The 14,018-nt window shown below is 39.1% G+C and overlaps 2 protein-coding genes across 19 annotated transcripts in view; one reads left to right on the top strand and one right to left on the bottom strand.

Annotated features, from left to right (window-relative positions):
* PACRGL (parkin coregulated like) overlaps window positions 1-14,018 on the top strand; it is a 45,650-nt gene that overhangs the window by 20,192 nt on the left and 11,440 nt on the right. For 6 of the 16 annotated variants that reach the window (XR_001444680.3, XR_013417793.1, XR_013417791.1 and 3 more), the window contains one exon: window positions 2,058-2,199. The exons of the other annotated variants lie outside the window; for them this stretch is intronic. The gene's annotated coding sequence lies outside the window, so the exon portion shown is untranslated. The remainder of the gene's footprint in view (window positions 1-2,057; window positions 2,200-14,018) is intronic. 16 annotated transcript variants of the gene reach the window in all.
* The window catches only part of KCNIP4 (potassium voltage-gated channel interacting protein 4), a 1,220,174-nt gene continuing 1,206,578 nt past the window's right edge, over window positions 423-14,018 (bottom strand). For all 3 annotated transcript variants that reach the window (XM_015138055.3, XM_015138058.3, XM_078003197.1), the window contains 4 exons: window positions 6,527-6,634; window positions 4,666-4,770; window positions 3,999-4,061; window positions 423-1,893 (listed from right to left, as the gene is read on the bottom strand). In XM_015138055.3, coding sequence (XP_014993541.1) covers window positions 1,846-1,893; window positions 3,999-4,061; window positions 4,666-4,770; window positions 6,527-6,634 — 324 coding nt within the window. In that variant the 3' untranslated portion in view covers window positions 423-1,845. The remainder of the gene's footprint in view (window positions 1,894-3,998; window positions 4,062-4,665; window positions 4,771-6,526; window positions 6,635-14,018) is intronic.

The following is a 14,018-nucleotide window of genomic DNA, read 5'->3' on the forward strand; positions in this document are numbered from 1 at the left end:
TCTCAGCAGCTTTGCAGAATGCACTTTCCTTGCTCTATTCCCCAAACACCTGGAGTGACCTCTACAATTCTCATTTCAGGTATAATCTCACAACTGTAATTTGAACAACTGTAATTTGAAAGAGTACAAGTAATTTCTGAGGATTCTTAATGTAGAAATGCCCACCTTGCCTCAGAGCTTGTCCTTCCTGAGCCCTTTGTCTAGCATACTTTTTCCTCTGGTCTCTACTCCCTTGTCACATCCTCTGATCATACTAGCTACAGCAGCTGCCTGCCTACTGGCCTTGCTTTTACCTGTTTTCATTGCATTTAGGACCACCCAGAGCTATCTGCGATCTAGAAAATAGTATAAGATTTAGTTTTAAATCTAATAATTACAAAAAATTCTTGGAAAAGACCTATAATATAGACAGTAGAGTTATAAACATTTTATTTTGCTTTTATTTTTTCTTTTTGAAATACAAAATGTGCACATTGAGTTTACACAAACACGCGATGGCAAATTTCAGTGTACATGTATTGTACTACTCTTAATTTCTACACTGGTGATAGCAGGGCAGCTTTCAACATCCTATCTCTACACCAGAATAGATACCTGATTTATTGTTGCAAAGACAGTTGCAAATTTCCTCCTTCTGTAGCCTCTTGGTCTTTGTGATATTTCTACAAAACAGGGACGATGTGTGTGTCTTTAGTAATGTGGCAACTTTACAGTTGTGGCTGAGATGATTAAAAATAATCTGAATTGTTGGAATTTTATGATGCACTAAATCATATTGTAATCTGGATTAGTTGTTGAGCACTTATTTTCTACTGAATCTTGGTAGTAGTTGTCAATGTAATGGAACCACTGGTGCTTTCAAAGTGAATTTTGCTTGCTGTTTGTTTGTTCCTAGTAGACAGTGGGGTAGTCAAGGTTTCTTTGTCCCTGAATGGCTTGTAATATAAACATGCTGTAAGGAAGTCAGGGGAAAGAGGACAGATTTGGCCTTTAATGCTGTTAGGATTACTTGTTATTAAGCATTAACATATACTGGAGGATAGATATCCTGACCCTTTGCATATGTCTGTAAACATCCTTGTTTTGTTTGATGCCGTCTTGAACTTCCACTTGATGATACAATGGAAAACAGCCTGTAAGATTAAACAAATCCAAAATTATATATAGTATATAGGCCTTGGCTATAATGTATGATGGAAAATTAAATGCTTATTAAGTTTCATTAGGCATAATTAGGCATATGCTGATATCTGATGATAAATTTTTAAATGTTTAAAAATACCAGATAAAATTAATTTATAATAGAAGGTGGGAAGGGAAGGCCATAGAAACTGGAACTATGTGTTTAATTGTAGTAATCTTATTTGTTTACTTAAAGTATATAAATGGAATTACAGCATTCAGACATGAAAATTAATTTAATTTCTGGAAATTAAATGCAGATGTCAGTATATTAGAAAACCATTCAAAATCCTAGGACTGAATACATACAAATGAGTAGCAAAAAACACTGGTATTTTAAAATCACTGATATGTGAAAGCCTCAATAATCCCATGGCTAAGGAATCAATAAAACTATATGCCAGATTCTATTACTTTTGAATATTCACAGAGTATGAAATGAGTTAGAACATCCCATGAACTCAGTGGCATTATGGAAAGGATGCAAATTTATAACTGAGAAACTCAAATCTTTTGGGGATTGCTTTATATTAAAACAAAGCTTGTTTGCATAATATGCTTCAGTGTCAAGCTGAGCAATCTATGCTAAAAGTGGTAGCTCCGACTTTAAGGGTGGTAGAATAGTTCACATTTGTCTGTTGGATTCAGGATCTAGTTGACAAGTTAAATCACATTTTCAAAGAGCTGCATGGAGCGCATTATGTTTTCATCCTGTAAGGGAGAAACATAGAGCGATTAAATTCACCATATCTGCAAGGGAAAGTACACTATTTTGCCCCTAAGTATTGCGCCCCCTTCCACCAACCACCTATGCCAAAAGCTCAAATATTAAGTGTTTGCAAATATAAATGCCATTCTATCCGTTTTCCACATAGATCACGATGAAGGAGGACCCATTTTATATTTTGTGGAGTCTATTGACGGCATTAAACTACTTTATTTAAATCTTTACTTGGTGTGTAATAGAGGATATTTCTCAAATCATAATGCCAAAATGGAAACTACAGAGGCGCAGAGGTAAGTCAAAGCAAATGAGAATTTTGGCATTCTATGCAGATCATAGGCCAAATCACACAGACTTTTATACAGGTACAAGGAAAATTGTGTGTGTGTATGAGCCAGCAGTTCATGAAGATTGGAGGCTGGAGTGTAGGAGGCAGGATAGTGGATTAAGAGGGAACATGTTTGCAGTAATCATCTATCTCTCTCTCTGCAAGTTATGGCTAAATCTGTGTTGCCTGAAGGAGACTTTAAAAATGAATGGTCTCCATTACAGAGAAAGGATTGGGGAGCAGAAATGACTGCTCAGTGGCTGTGTTCAGTTTAGCGTGTTCTTTAGAAATGAGTTAGGGGACAGACTTTTTGCATTATTGGAGCACTTGTCGGTTGCATGTGAATAGCACTTAGTGAGATGTTTATGGTAGTGGTAAATGGTGGCTGAACCAACAATGGCTTCCACTGCTAGAAACCAAGTAACATCATCACCACCAAGCAGCTTAATGTCACCAAACTAATTCTCTCAAAGACCACCACATTGAAATCCAAGTTGAGAAACAAGCAGACATCCAGAAAGGTAAGAACAACAATTTAAAAATACAGAAACAACAGATTTGTTTTCATGATTATTTGAAATTTTTTTTTCGAGGAGGAGTCTATTTCTATTGCCCATCATTCTGGAGTGCAGTAGCACAGTCATGCCTCAGCTGGGCTCAAGTGATCCTCTCAAGTAGCTGAGACTTCAGCCACGTACCACCATGCCCAGCTAACTTAATTTTTTTTTGTAGAGATGGCGTCTTGCTATGTTGCCCACATTGGTCTCAAGTTATTTTCCTGCCTCAGCCTCCCAAAGTGCTGGGATTACAGTTGTGAGCTACTGTACCAGGCCTTAACAATTTTTAACTGTGGTTCTACTCACACATCAAGTCAGATAATTCTAAGTAAGCTAACACTGGTTTCTTCGATAACAGGCTACTACCTGCAGTTCTCTTCAGAGAAAATTTTCCACTGTTTCTTTTTTGTGACAGACGACCATTAGTGAGTTCAGCCAAAGAGCCATTTCTTGTCCACATACACTAAAATAATGATTTTTCTCTTAGAAATCAGATAGAAGCTTGGCCTGTTGTGATGCATACTTGGCTATTTAGGAATTCTAATTCTATGGAAATATGATAATATATGAGTTACGCTACGTCTGTGCAAAGAGCAATTCAAATTCTCATATATGTTTTATCCTCCATGATGAATACTCTCTAAGGAATTGGGGAATCAAAAACATAGTACAGGCTGGGTGCGGTGGCTCACGCCTGTAATCCCAGCACTTTGGGAGGTTGAGGCGGGTGGATCACGAGGTCAGGAGATGGAGACCATGGTTAAACCCTGTCTCTACTAAAAATAAAAAATTAGCCAGGTGCAGTGGCGGGTGCCTGTAGCCCCAGCTACTCGGGAAGCTGAAGCAGAAGAATGGTGTGAACCTGGGAGGCAGAGCTTGCAGTGAGCCGAGATCACAGCACTGCACTCCAGCCTAGGCAACATAGTGAGACTCCGTCAAAAAAGAAAAAAAAGTACATGTGCAACTTTTGTATTCTCAAAAAGATATGGAGGGTTTCCTCCATAGCTTGACTCAGTAGGCACTCTAAATGTTGATTATGTAATTGGTGCTTGTTTTTAAAGTGTTAGGCTTATGTTGCAGGTTGCAGAAGTGGTAAACTTAGGCATATGATCTCTGTATTTTGCCCAGTTCATGGTAGCTAGCTGCTAATACTCAGTTTAGCTGTTATGATAGCTGAAGTGATAGTTCTTATACTTTCATTACTTACTTTTTGGCAGCTTTCAATGAACTCATCTATGGTAACAACCCCATCTTTATTTTTGTCCATTTTCTGTTCAGGAAGAAAACAAAAAATTATATTTAGCCTTATATCCCTTAATACCCTCACACCTGCACCAAATGAGCTGAAGCTGATAAAAAGAAAACCTAGCTGCTTATTTCATATGGAGGAACTGTTTCAGAGCAGAAACCAGTAGTTTCTTAGAGATAAAAATGATAGGGCCAAATCCTTCTGGCTGTTCAATATGATGTGGTGAAGATTTAGAGTCACTCTGTCCTAGGTAAAATCCTACCTTTTAGATATGACAGCTCGGCCAATTTGCTGAAACTTTCAGAGCTTGCTTTCTTTTTGTCTCATCTGTAAAATGGGATTAATGAGGATTTATAGGATTCTTGTAAAAACTGAATGAAAACAAAACTTGTGAAATATGAGAATTGTTTAAATGTTGTATCTTGGATTTAGAGAATGTTCAATGAGTGTAGTTATCAGCATTGCAAATTCAAATCCAAAGCTATTAAATTAATGGGATGGTAAATACTGTTTTGTCTCAGTAAAAATTATTTTCCTTTGCTTCCTTTTGAATCATCGTGGTGCTTGGCAAACATCAGGAAATGTTCTAATTTCATTCCCTCTTGACTTCTGTTTTCATTCCTACCTGAAAAAATGTTTCGACGTGTTGTCTGGGTGCATCTTCTTTGAGGACAGGATATGTACATTTACCCATCATGTCGTATATTGCTTTCATTATATCAAGCATTTCCTGAAAAGTAAAAGGCTTATGTGAGGTTGCACACATGTATGAAGAAACCATTCTAAGAAGCTCTGACAGATTTTTCCTACTCAATGATGACGGTTGGTTGTCCCAAAGGAAAAGCCAACAAACAGCTTTCTGCCTCAAGAGCAGAAGAATCAGATGTGAGAATGAATTCTGATCTCTTGGTTTCAAAATGAAGCAAATTTCCATGTATCTACCATAGTCAGGAAAAGAATATGCTGGTTTAATGTTTGGATTTCTATAGACTTTAAGTAGACCATTCTTATTTAATTGAATTATTATATATCTTATGTGTTGATCATCAGTTTCCATCTATTGAGAGTCAAATATACTGCACACCATATATTGAGAAAAAACACCATTTAGAATTAGTGAAATTAATTGGTAAGTCTTAAAGTTCATTAGGATTTTTGTTGTATTTTTCCTACTATGGCTTTAACTGAAGTCACATGTGAAGACCAGTCAAAATATTTTGACCCTGGGAAACACCTTGAAATTTTATTAAAATAGTCTAATTTTTGCCTTACCATTTTCATTCTTATGAGAGTAAAAATAATGTCTAATAAACATGTAGATTTATTGTTGCACATTTGTTTCACATGAAAGCTCTCTCGACTAGGTTGATAATATAGGTATATACTTTTAAGAGTATTCAATTCTATTATAAATGATAAATTTGTAAACAGGTGAAACCTTTTAAGATGTTTTAAGCATAGATAAGTAGCAAGTAGTTAGACACAGGCAGAATTCTTGAGATGTGTTAAACAGAAAGGAATTGAAGAACAAGAGATACCTAATACTCCTGAGGTACCTGGGTAATAAATAAATATTCAGGGTATAAAAATATACAAGAAGCACTAACTATTTAGGATATGCTGCATATACATGAACACTTAATAGTCATTGAGGTCTTAATTTGGCACCCAGTGGTGACACCTATGTGTCCTCTGTGCAAGAAACACAAATGAAACTCATGACTACTTATCAGGCTATACTTGTAGCCAGGCACACTTGCACCTGTGTCTCTCCAGTAGAGCAAGTTCATGTCACTGGCTGTTGGCCCTGGGCGCCTTTTGTGTGTGGGGTCTCTTGCTCAAAATGCAATTCTGGGGAAGGCTTGTGAGGCAGAGAGAGACAGGACATAGGCACATAGCATGCCCAGGATTCAGGGAGCGTGGTCTTTCAACCCCACTTGCATCCTATCCTGTGTAGTTAACTTACCCATCCCTTTGCTTCTCGCTATGTTTTAAACTGGTTTAATAAACTGTAATACGAGTATCTTAATTTGGTCTGTGAGCCTTGTTTCCTGGATAGTCTTCCTCAAAGTGCATTTGAAGACCCCACCATTGCATCAGGCCATTCCACAATCCCCATGATTGTAAAATTGCATTTCCTTATGGATCACATGCTATGGGGAAAAGAAAGGCTTCAGGCTAAATATGGAAACATGGCTTGGATACATTTTCTTTCTGATTCCAACCATGGTCCTAATACTGTGAATGGAATAAAGATGCCAGCAGGAAACAAGTGTGTCATCTTTGTGTGTTACATACTTACTTTGGAGCTTCACCATAAACCATTTCTTTCTATCCCAAATTTTTAATTATACATCTTTCTTCCACTACATAAAATACTTTGGATTTCCTGAGAAAAACTTCAAATTAATAATTGCAATTAATATTTTAAAGTTAAGAAATGAAAATCTTCCAAATTATTGCTGTGTTGGTGAGGTATCTCTTACCTCTTTAGTGATGTAGCCATCTTTATTTATATCATACAGATTAAATGCCCAATTGAGTTTTTCTTGTACTGTCCCCCGGAGCAAAATGGAAAGACCTTTGATGAAATCCTAAAAAGAAATAAAAATACAATTTTATATGACATTTCTAAAAAAAAAAAAAAGAAAAATGATGGAAGTAAGGGCTACAACCCTCTGGAATTTGAACCATTTATTTAGCAAAATGATTGATGTGTTATTGGTTGTCTATTTTTCAGACTTCTCTGTGGGCATAAATCACTCGTTAGTCTTAACATTTTCATCTTGTAATTGGAAACTGAGTTAAATCAATGGTAGTACTGGAAATTGTACCAATGGATACCCACACGGCAAGAGGCTTGAGTATAAGTGGTATTGGCTTGCCAGTGCAAGCACACATGATATACTAAAAGAATCTAATAGTTTTTTTTTTTTTTTAAATACAAGTGCACTCATAACACACTTCAATGAAAAAACGTTTGCTAATAAGAAATGTGGCTGACCATAAAAGATAAACCAATTGTGGTCTCTAATTAGAAATCCAGTTATAATTTACATGTGGACAGTGGGTAAGAGCATGGAGCTGGAGAGGACAGACTGCCTGGTTTCACCCTCCAGCTGCATTACTGGATGGCTTTGTGTCTTCAGGCAACTTAACATCCCTTTGCCTCAATTTTCATATCTGTAAAATGGACCTAATAGTATCTACCTCTTCACAATTTTATGAGGATTGAAAAAGAGGCTGCTTATAATTGTCTCTGGCAAGGACATTGGCTGTGTAGGTTTTTGTTAAGTAAATGGAGCCCTCAGTTTGTATCCTGGTTAAGCTAGTTTGATTGCATTGCAGACTGGCCAGATTAACTTGATTAAATTCATTTAGATTTTTTTTTTTTTTTTTGAGATGGAATCTTGCTCTGTTGCCCAGGTTGGAGTGCAGTGGCGTGATCTTGGCCCACTGCAACTTCCACCTCCTACCTCCCGGGTTCAAGCAATTCTTCTGCCTCAGCCTCCCGAGTAGCTGGGACTACAGGCATCCGCTACCATGCCTGGCTAATTTTTGTATTTTTGGTAGAGATGGGGGTTTCACCATGTTGGTCAGGCTGGTCTTGAACTCCTGACCTTATGATCTGCCCGCCTTGGCCTCTCAAAGCGCTGGGATTACAGGCATGAGCCACCGTGCCTGGCCAGATTTGTTCTTATGTACAGCAGGGTTAACGTTACAATGTGCCGTATTCAGTTTATAATCCAGTTTTAAGTAGGAATGAAAGCAGAGGGGAAATCCAAAAGTCTTCTGGGTGAATTTGCATTATATCTCCCTTTCCCACATTCCCTTATTTTATAGCTGTATTTCTGTCCGAATTTCTCAAATTGTTTTTTCTTTTTTAAATAAGTAATATCCATATAGTTCAACATTTAAAAATTATGTAAGCCGTCTGGTGAAAAACCTTTCTTCCATTCCTGGACCCAGCCACCTGTTCCTTTTACCCATAGACAACTGGCATAAATAGTTTGTATTTACTTCCAAGGAATTTTTGTGCATATACAAGTATAAGATATATTTGTTTGTTTTACTGGCTAACAGACTTCTATACTTTTTTTTCCACTTAACCATAAATCAGGGAAACAATTCAAGTTTCCATTGTATATGTAAATGCATCATTGTTTATTTAACCAAATTGTTCTTTTACATTTTTTCTCATTGTTATTTCTAGGTATTTTAACCTTTCTGTTGCTGTTGTAAATGAGATATTTTTCTATCATATATTCTAAATTAGTTGTTTGTATGTATGAAAGCTATTGATTTCTGTGTAATATTGTACCCTGTCAACTTGCTGATACCATATGTTGGTTTTCGTCTGGGTTTTCATGTGTGCAATAATAGTAGCTGCAAATGGAGTTAATTTTACCTGTTTTCTAATTTTTATATGTTTACTTTTTTCTAATTATATGGCCTAATATCTATAGAACAATATTACATCATGTAAATTATAATAGATATTCTTAGTTTTTTCTTGAACTTCAGAATATTTCAATTCGCTTTTAAGCATGATACTTAGTTTTATCATGGTGAAGAATTATACAACCATTCCACTTAGACAAATTTATCAAGAATGGCCACTGACCTTTTTTGGCAAAAATGAAAAAGACAAAACCAGAAATAATTGTCAAATTCATATTGCAAGGGGCCCTGAATAGCCCAGTCAATTTTAAGAAAGAAAAACAAACTTGGAGGACTCACACTACCTAATTTCAAAACAGTACAAAGTTACATTAATCAAAACAGTGGTACTGGCATAAAGACAGATGTATATACAACAGTAGAAAAGAATTGAGTCTAGATATAAACCCAGCTGTCTGTGGCCAGTTGATTTTTCAATAATGGTGCCAGGACCATTCAATAGCTATGGAAAGAATAGTCTCAATATATAGTGCTGTGGCACCTGGATCACCATACTTAGTCTACTTCCCATTGGCATGCAAGTTAGAATGTCAAGTGAGAGAAGAAGAGAGAAGGCCACAAGGAATTCCAATATTTGGCAGGCACAGAGAGGAGAAGCTGGCAAAGCATCTTGAAAAGAAGTTGCTAAAGAAGTGAGTCAGGAGAACAGAGCATTTCCATAGGAAAGGATTGTTCATTTTGCTGCCAAGGTTGGAAAAATGTTCATTGGACCAGCAACATGGAGGTCACCAGCAAGTGATAGGGAACAGTCCAGTGGAGTAGGAGTGAAGAGTAATTTTTAATGAGGAGCACTTTGAATACTGAAGTGAAGAATCTAAAAAGAGTAAGAGTCAGAAATGGGCTGATGCTCCTGAGAAGGTGGGGAGGCTCCAGAACGCAGGTAGATGGGCCGACCTCAGAAGGGAGTTGATACAGGAGACAGAAGGACATGGTGTGGATGCCAGTAGCTGCTTTGCAGGTGGGAAGATGACTGCATTTCTGTCTGATAGCTTTAGTGAGTGTGAGGTGTTTGGGAGTGAGGAGCCAGGTAGAAGAGGTATGAATCTGAGGTTTGAGGAGAGAGGTGGGAGCTCTGCTACTAGGCAATAAGGTGATGTGCAATAGAAAAACGGAGACCTCCCTCAAATTATTTCCCTGCCAAATTTTAGAAAATTATGACATATAATGTAGTTTAATTAAAAGGTAATGACAGCCCTTGGAGGTGTGAGTGTACATCTTTCAAAACCAGCAGGCTGGGGATCATGGCTCATGCCTGTAATCCCAGCACTTTGGGTGGCAGAGGTGGGAGGGTTGTTTGAGCCCACAAGTTTGAGAGCAGCCTGAGCAACCCAGCCAGATCCAAATTAACAAGAACAACAAATTAACGGCGTGGTGGTGCACACCTGTTGTCCCAGCTACTTGGGAGGCTGAGACGGGAATTGCTTGAGCCCAGAAGGTTGAGGCTACAGTGAACTAATTGCACCACTGTGCTTCAGCCTGGGTGACAGACCAAGACTCTGTCTCCAAAAAAAAAAAAAAAAAAATCCTTGGCTTTTTCAGAAGGTATAAAATATACATTGCAGAACACAGAGCCTTATTCACAGAAGATTGCTGAGCAGTTTTGAAAGCTAGATGAGATTGATGGTTATTAATGTAAACTATTTTTTAAAAATTCACAAAGTAGTAACAATATGTCATTAATTTTAAGGGGAGCTGGCTACAGGGTCTTTGAAAACATGCTTAGAGTATTGGTTCTCAAAATATAATGTGCAACACCTGGGGAGCTTGCTAACAGATTTCTGGGACCTACCCCAAGAATTATGATTCATTAGGTTGGAGTGGGACCCCAAAATTTACAGGTCTGACACGTTCCAAGGGGAAGCCTATACTGCTTCCAGGGATCACACTTTGAGAACCACTGGCCTACAGTACTCATCATTGGCATTGACCTCACCACCACACAAAACAGCAGAGTAACAGTGAAAGATTTTGAGTACTTTTGGGGAACCCCCCCCAAAATGGCCGAATAGGAACAGCTCCAGTCTACAGCTCCCAGCATGAGCGACACAGAAGACGGGTGATTTCTGCATTTCCAACTGAGGTACCAGGTTCATCTCATTGGGACTTGTTGGACAGTGGGTGCAGCCCATGGACTGTGAGCCAAAGCAGGGTGGGGCATTGCCTCACCCAGGAAGTGCAAGGGGTCAAGGAATTCCCTTTCCTAGCCAAGGGAAGCCATGACAGATGGTACCTGGAAAATCGGGACGCTCTCACCCTAATACTGCACTTTTCCATTGGTCTTAGCAAATGGCACACCAGTAGATTATATCCCGCACCTGGCTTGGGACGTTCCCACCCTAATAGTGCACTTTTCCAATGGTCTTAGCAAATGGCACACCAGGAGATTATATCCCGCACCTGGCTCGGAGGGTCCCACGCCCACAGAGCCTTGCTCACTGCTAGCACAGCGGTCCAAGATCGAAGTGCAAGGCAGAAGCGAGGCTAGGGGAGGGGCGTCTGACATTGCTGAGGCTTGACTAGGTAAACAAAGCAGCCCGGAAGCTTGAACTAGGTGGAGCCTACTGCAGCTCAAAGAGGTCTGCCTGCCTCTGTAGACTCCACTTCTGGGGACGGGGCATAGCTGAACAAAAGGCAGCAGAAACTTCTGCAGACTTAAACGTCCCTGTCTGACATCTCTGAAGAGAGTAGTGGCTCTCCCAGCCTGGAGTTTGAGATCTGACAACAGACTACCTCAAGTGGGTCCCTGACCCCCGAGTAGCCTAACTGGGAGACACCTCCCAGTAGGGGCCGACTGACACCTCATACAGCCAGGTGCCCCTCTGAGATGAAGCTTCCAGAGGAAGGATCAGGCAGCAACATTTGCCGTTCTGCACTATTTGCTGTTCTGCAGCCTCTGCTGGTGATACCCAGGCAAACAGAGTCTGGAGTGGACCTCCAGCAAACTCCAACAGACATGCAGCTGAGGATCCTGACTGTTAGAAGGAAAACTAACAGAAAGGAATAGCATCAACATCAACAAAAAGGACATCCACACCAAAGCCCCATCTGTAGGTCATCATCATCAAAGACAAAGGTAGATAAAACCACAAAGATGGGGAGAAACCAGAGCAGAAAAGCTGAAAATTCTAAAAATCAGAGCGCCTCTTCTCCAAAGGAATGCAGCTCCTCACCAGCAACAGAACAAAGCTGGATAGAGAATGACTTTGACAAGTTGACAGAAATAGGCTTCAAAAGATCACTAATAACAAACTTCTCCAAGCTAAAGAAAGATGTTTGAACGCATTGCGAAGAAACTAAAAGCCTTGAAGAAAGATTAGATGAATGGCTAACTAGAATAAATAGTGTAGAGAAGACTTTAAATGACCGGATGGAGCCGAAAACCATGGCACAAGAACTACATGACGCATGCACAAGCTTCAGTAGCTGACTCAATCAAGTGGAAGAAAGGGTATCAGTGATTGAAGATCAAATGAAATGAAGTGAGAAGTTTAGAGAAAAAAAGAGTTAAACAAGCAAACCCTCCAAGAAATATGGGACTATGTGAAAAGACCAAATCTACATCTGAATGGTGTACCTGAAAGTGACAGGGAGAATGGAACCAAGTTGGAAAACACCCTTCAGGATATTATGCAGGAGAACTTCCCCAACCTAGCAAGGCAGGCCAACATTCAAATTCAGAGAATGCCACAAAGATACTCCTCGAGGAGAGCAACCCCAAGACACATAATTGTCAGATTCACCAATGTTGAAATGAAGGAAAAAATGTTAAGGGCAGCCAGAGAGAAAAGTCGGGTTACCCAGAAAGGGAAGACTAACAGTGGATCTCTCAGCAGAAACTACAAGCCAGAAGAGAGTGGGGGCCAGTATTCAACATTCTTAAAGAAAATAATTTTCAACTCAGAATTTCATATCCAGCCAAACTGAGCTTCATAAGTGAAGAAGAAATAAAATCCTTTTTAGACAAGCAAATGCTGAGATATTTTGTTACCACCAGGCCTGCCTTACAAGAGCTCCTGAAGGAAGCACCAAACATGGAAAGGAACAACTGGTACCAGCCACTGCAAAAACATGCCAAATTGTAAAGACCATCGATGCTAGGAAGAAACTGCATCAATTAACAGGCAAAATAACCAGCTAACATCATAATGACAGGATTAAATTCACACGTAACAATATTAACCTTAAATGCCAATGAGCTAAATGCCCCAATTAAAAGACATAGACTGGCAAATTGGATAGAGTCAAGACCCATCAGTGTGCTGTATTCAGGAGACCCATTTCACGTGCAGAGACACACATAGGCTCAAAATAAAGAGATGGAGGAAGATCTACCAAGCAAATGGAAAACAACAACAACAACAAAAAGCAGGGGTTGCAATCCTAGTCTCTGATAAAACAGACATTAAACCAACAAAGATCAAAAGATATAAAGAAGGCCATTACATAATGGTAAAGGAATTAATTCAACAAGAAGAGCTGACTATCCTAAATATATATGCACCCAATACAGGAGCACCCAGCTTCATAAACCAAGTCCTTAGAGACCTACAAAGAGACTTAGACTCCCACACAATAATAATGGGAGACTTTAACACCCCACTGTCAACATTAGACAGATCAATGAGACAGAAAGTTAAAAAGGATATCCAGGACTTGAACTCAGCTCTGCACCAAGCAGACCTAATAGACTTCTACAGAACTCTCCACCCCAAATCAACAGAATATACAGTCTTCTCAGCACCACATTGCACTTATTCCAAAACTGCCCACATAGTTGGAAGTAAAGCGCTCCTCAGCAAATGTAAAAGAACAGAAATCATAACAAACTGTCTGTCAGACCACAGTGCAATCAAATTAGAACTCGGGATTAAGAAACGCACTCAAAACCACACAACTACTTTGGAAACTGAACAACCTGCTCCCGAATGACTACTGGGTAAATAACGAAATGAAGGCAGAAATGAAGATGTTCTTTGAAACTAATGGGAACAAAGACACAACATACCAGAATCTCTGGGACACATTTACAGCAGTGTGTAGAGGGAAATTTATAGCACTAAATGCCCACAAGAGAAAGCAGGAAAGATCTCAAGATGCAAAATCAATATGCAAAAATCACAAGCGTTCCTATACACCAATAAAAGACAAACAGAGCCGAACTCCCATTCACAATTGCTTCAAAGAGAATAAAATACCTAGGAATCCAACTTACAAGAGATGTGAAGGACCTCTTCAAGGAGAACTACAAACCACTGCCCAATGAAATAAAAGAGGACACAAACCAATGGAAGAACATTCCATGCTCATGGATAGGAAGAATCAATATTGTGAAAATGGCCATACTGCCCAAAGTAATTTACAGATTCAGTGCCATCCCCATCAAGCTACCAATGACTTTCTTCACAGAATTGGAAAAAACTACTTTAAAGTTCATATGGAACCATAAAAGAGCCCACAATGCCAAGACAATCCTAAGCCAAAAGCTGGAGGCATCACACTACCTGACTTCAAACTATA

The sequence above is a fragment of the Macaca mulatta genome, chromosome 5 (genome assembly GCF_049350105.2).
Source record: "Macaca mulatta isolate MMU2019108-1 chromosome 5, T2T-MMU8v2.0, whole genome shotgun sequence".
Taxonomy (NCBI): Eukaryota; Metazoa; Chordata; class Mammalia; order Primates; family Cercopithecidae; genus Macaca; species Macaca mulatta.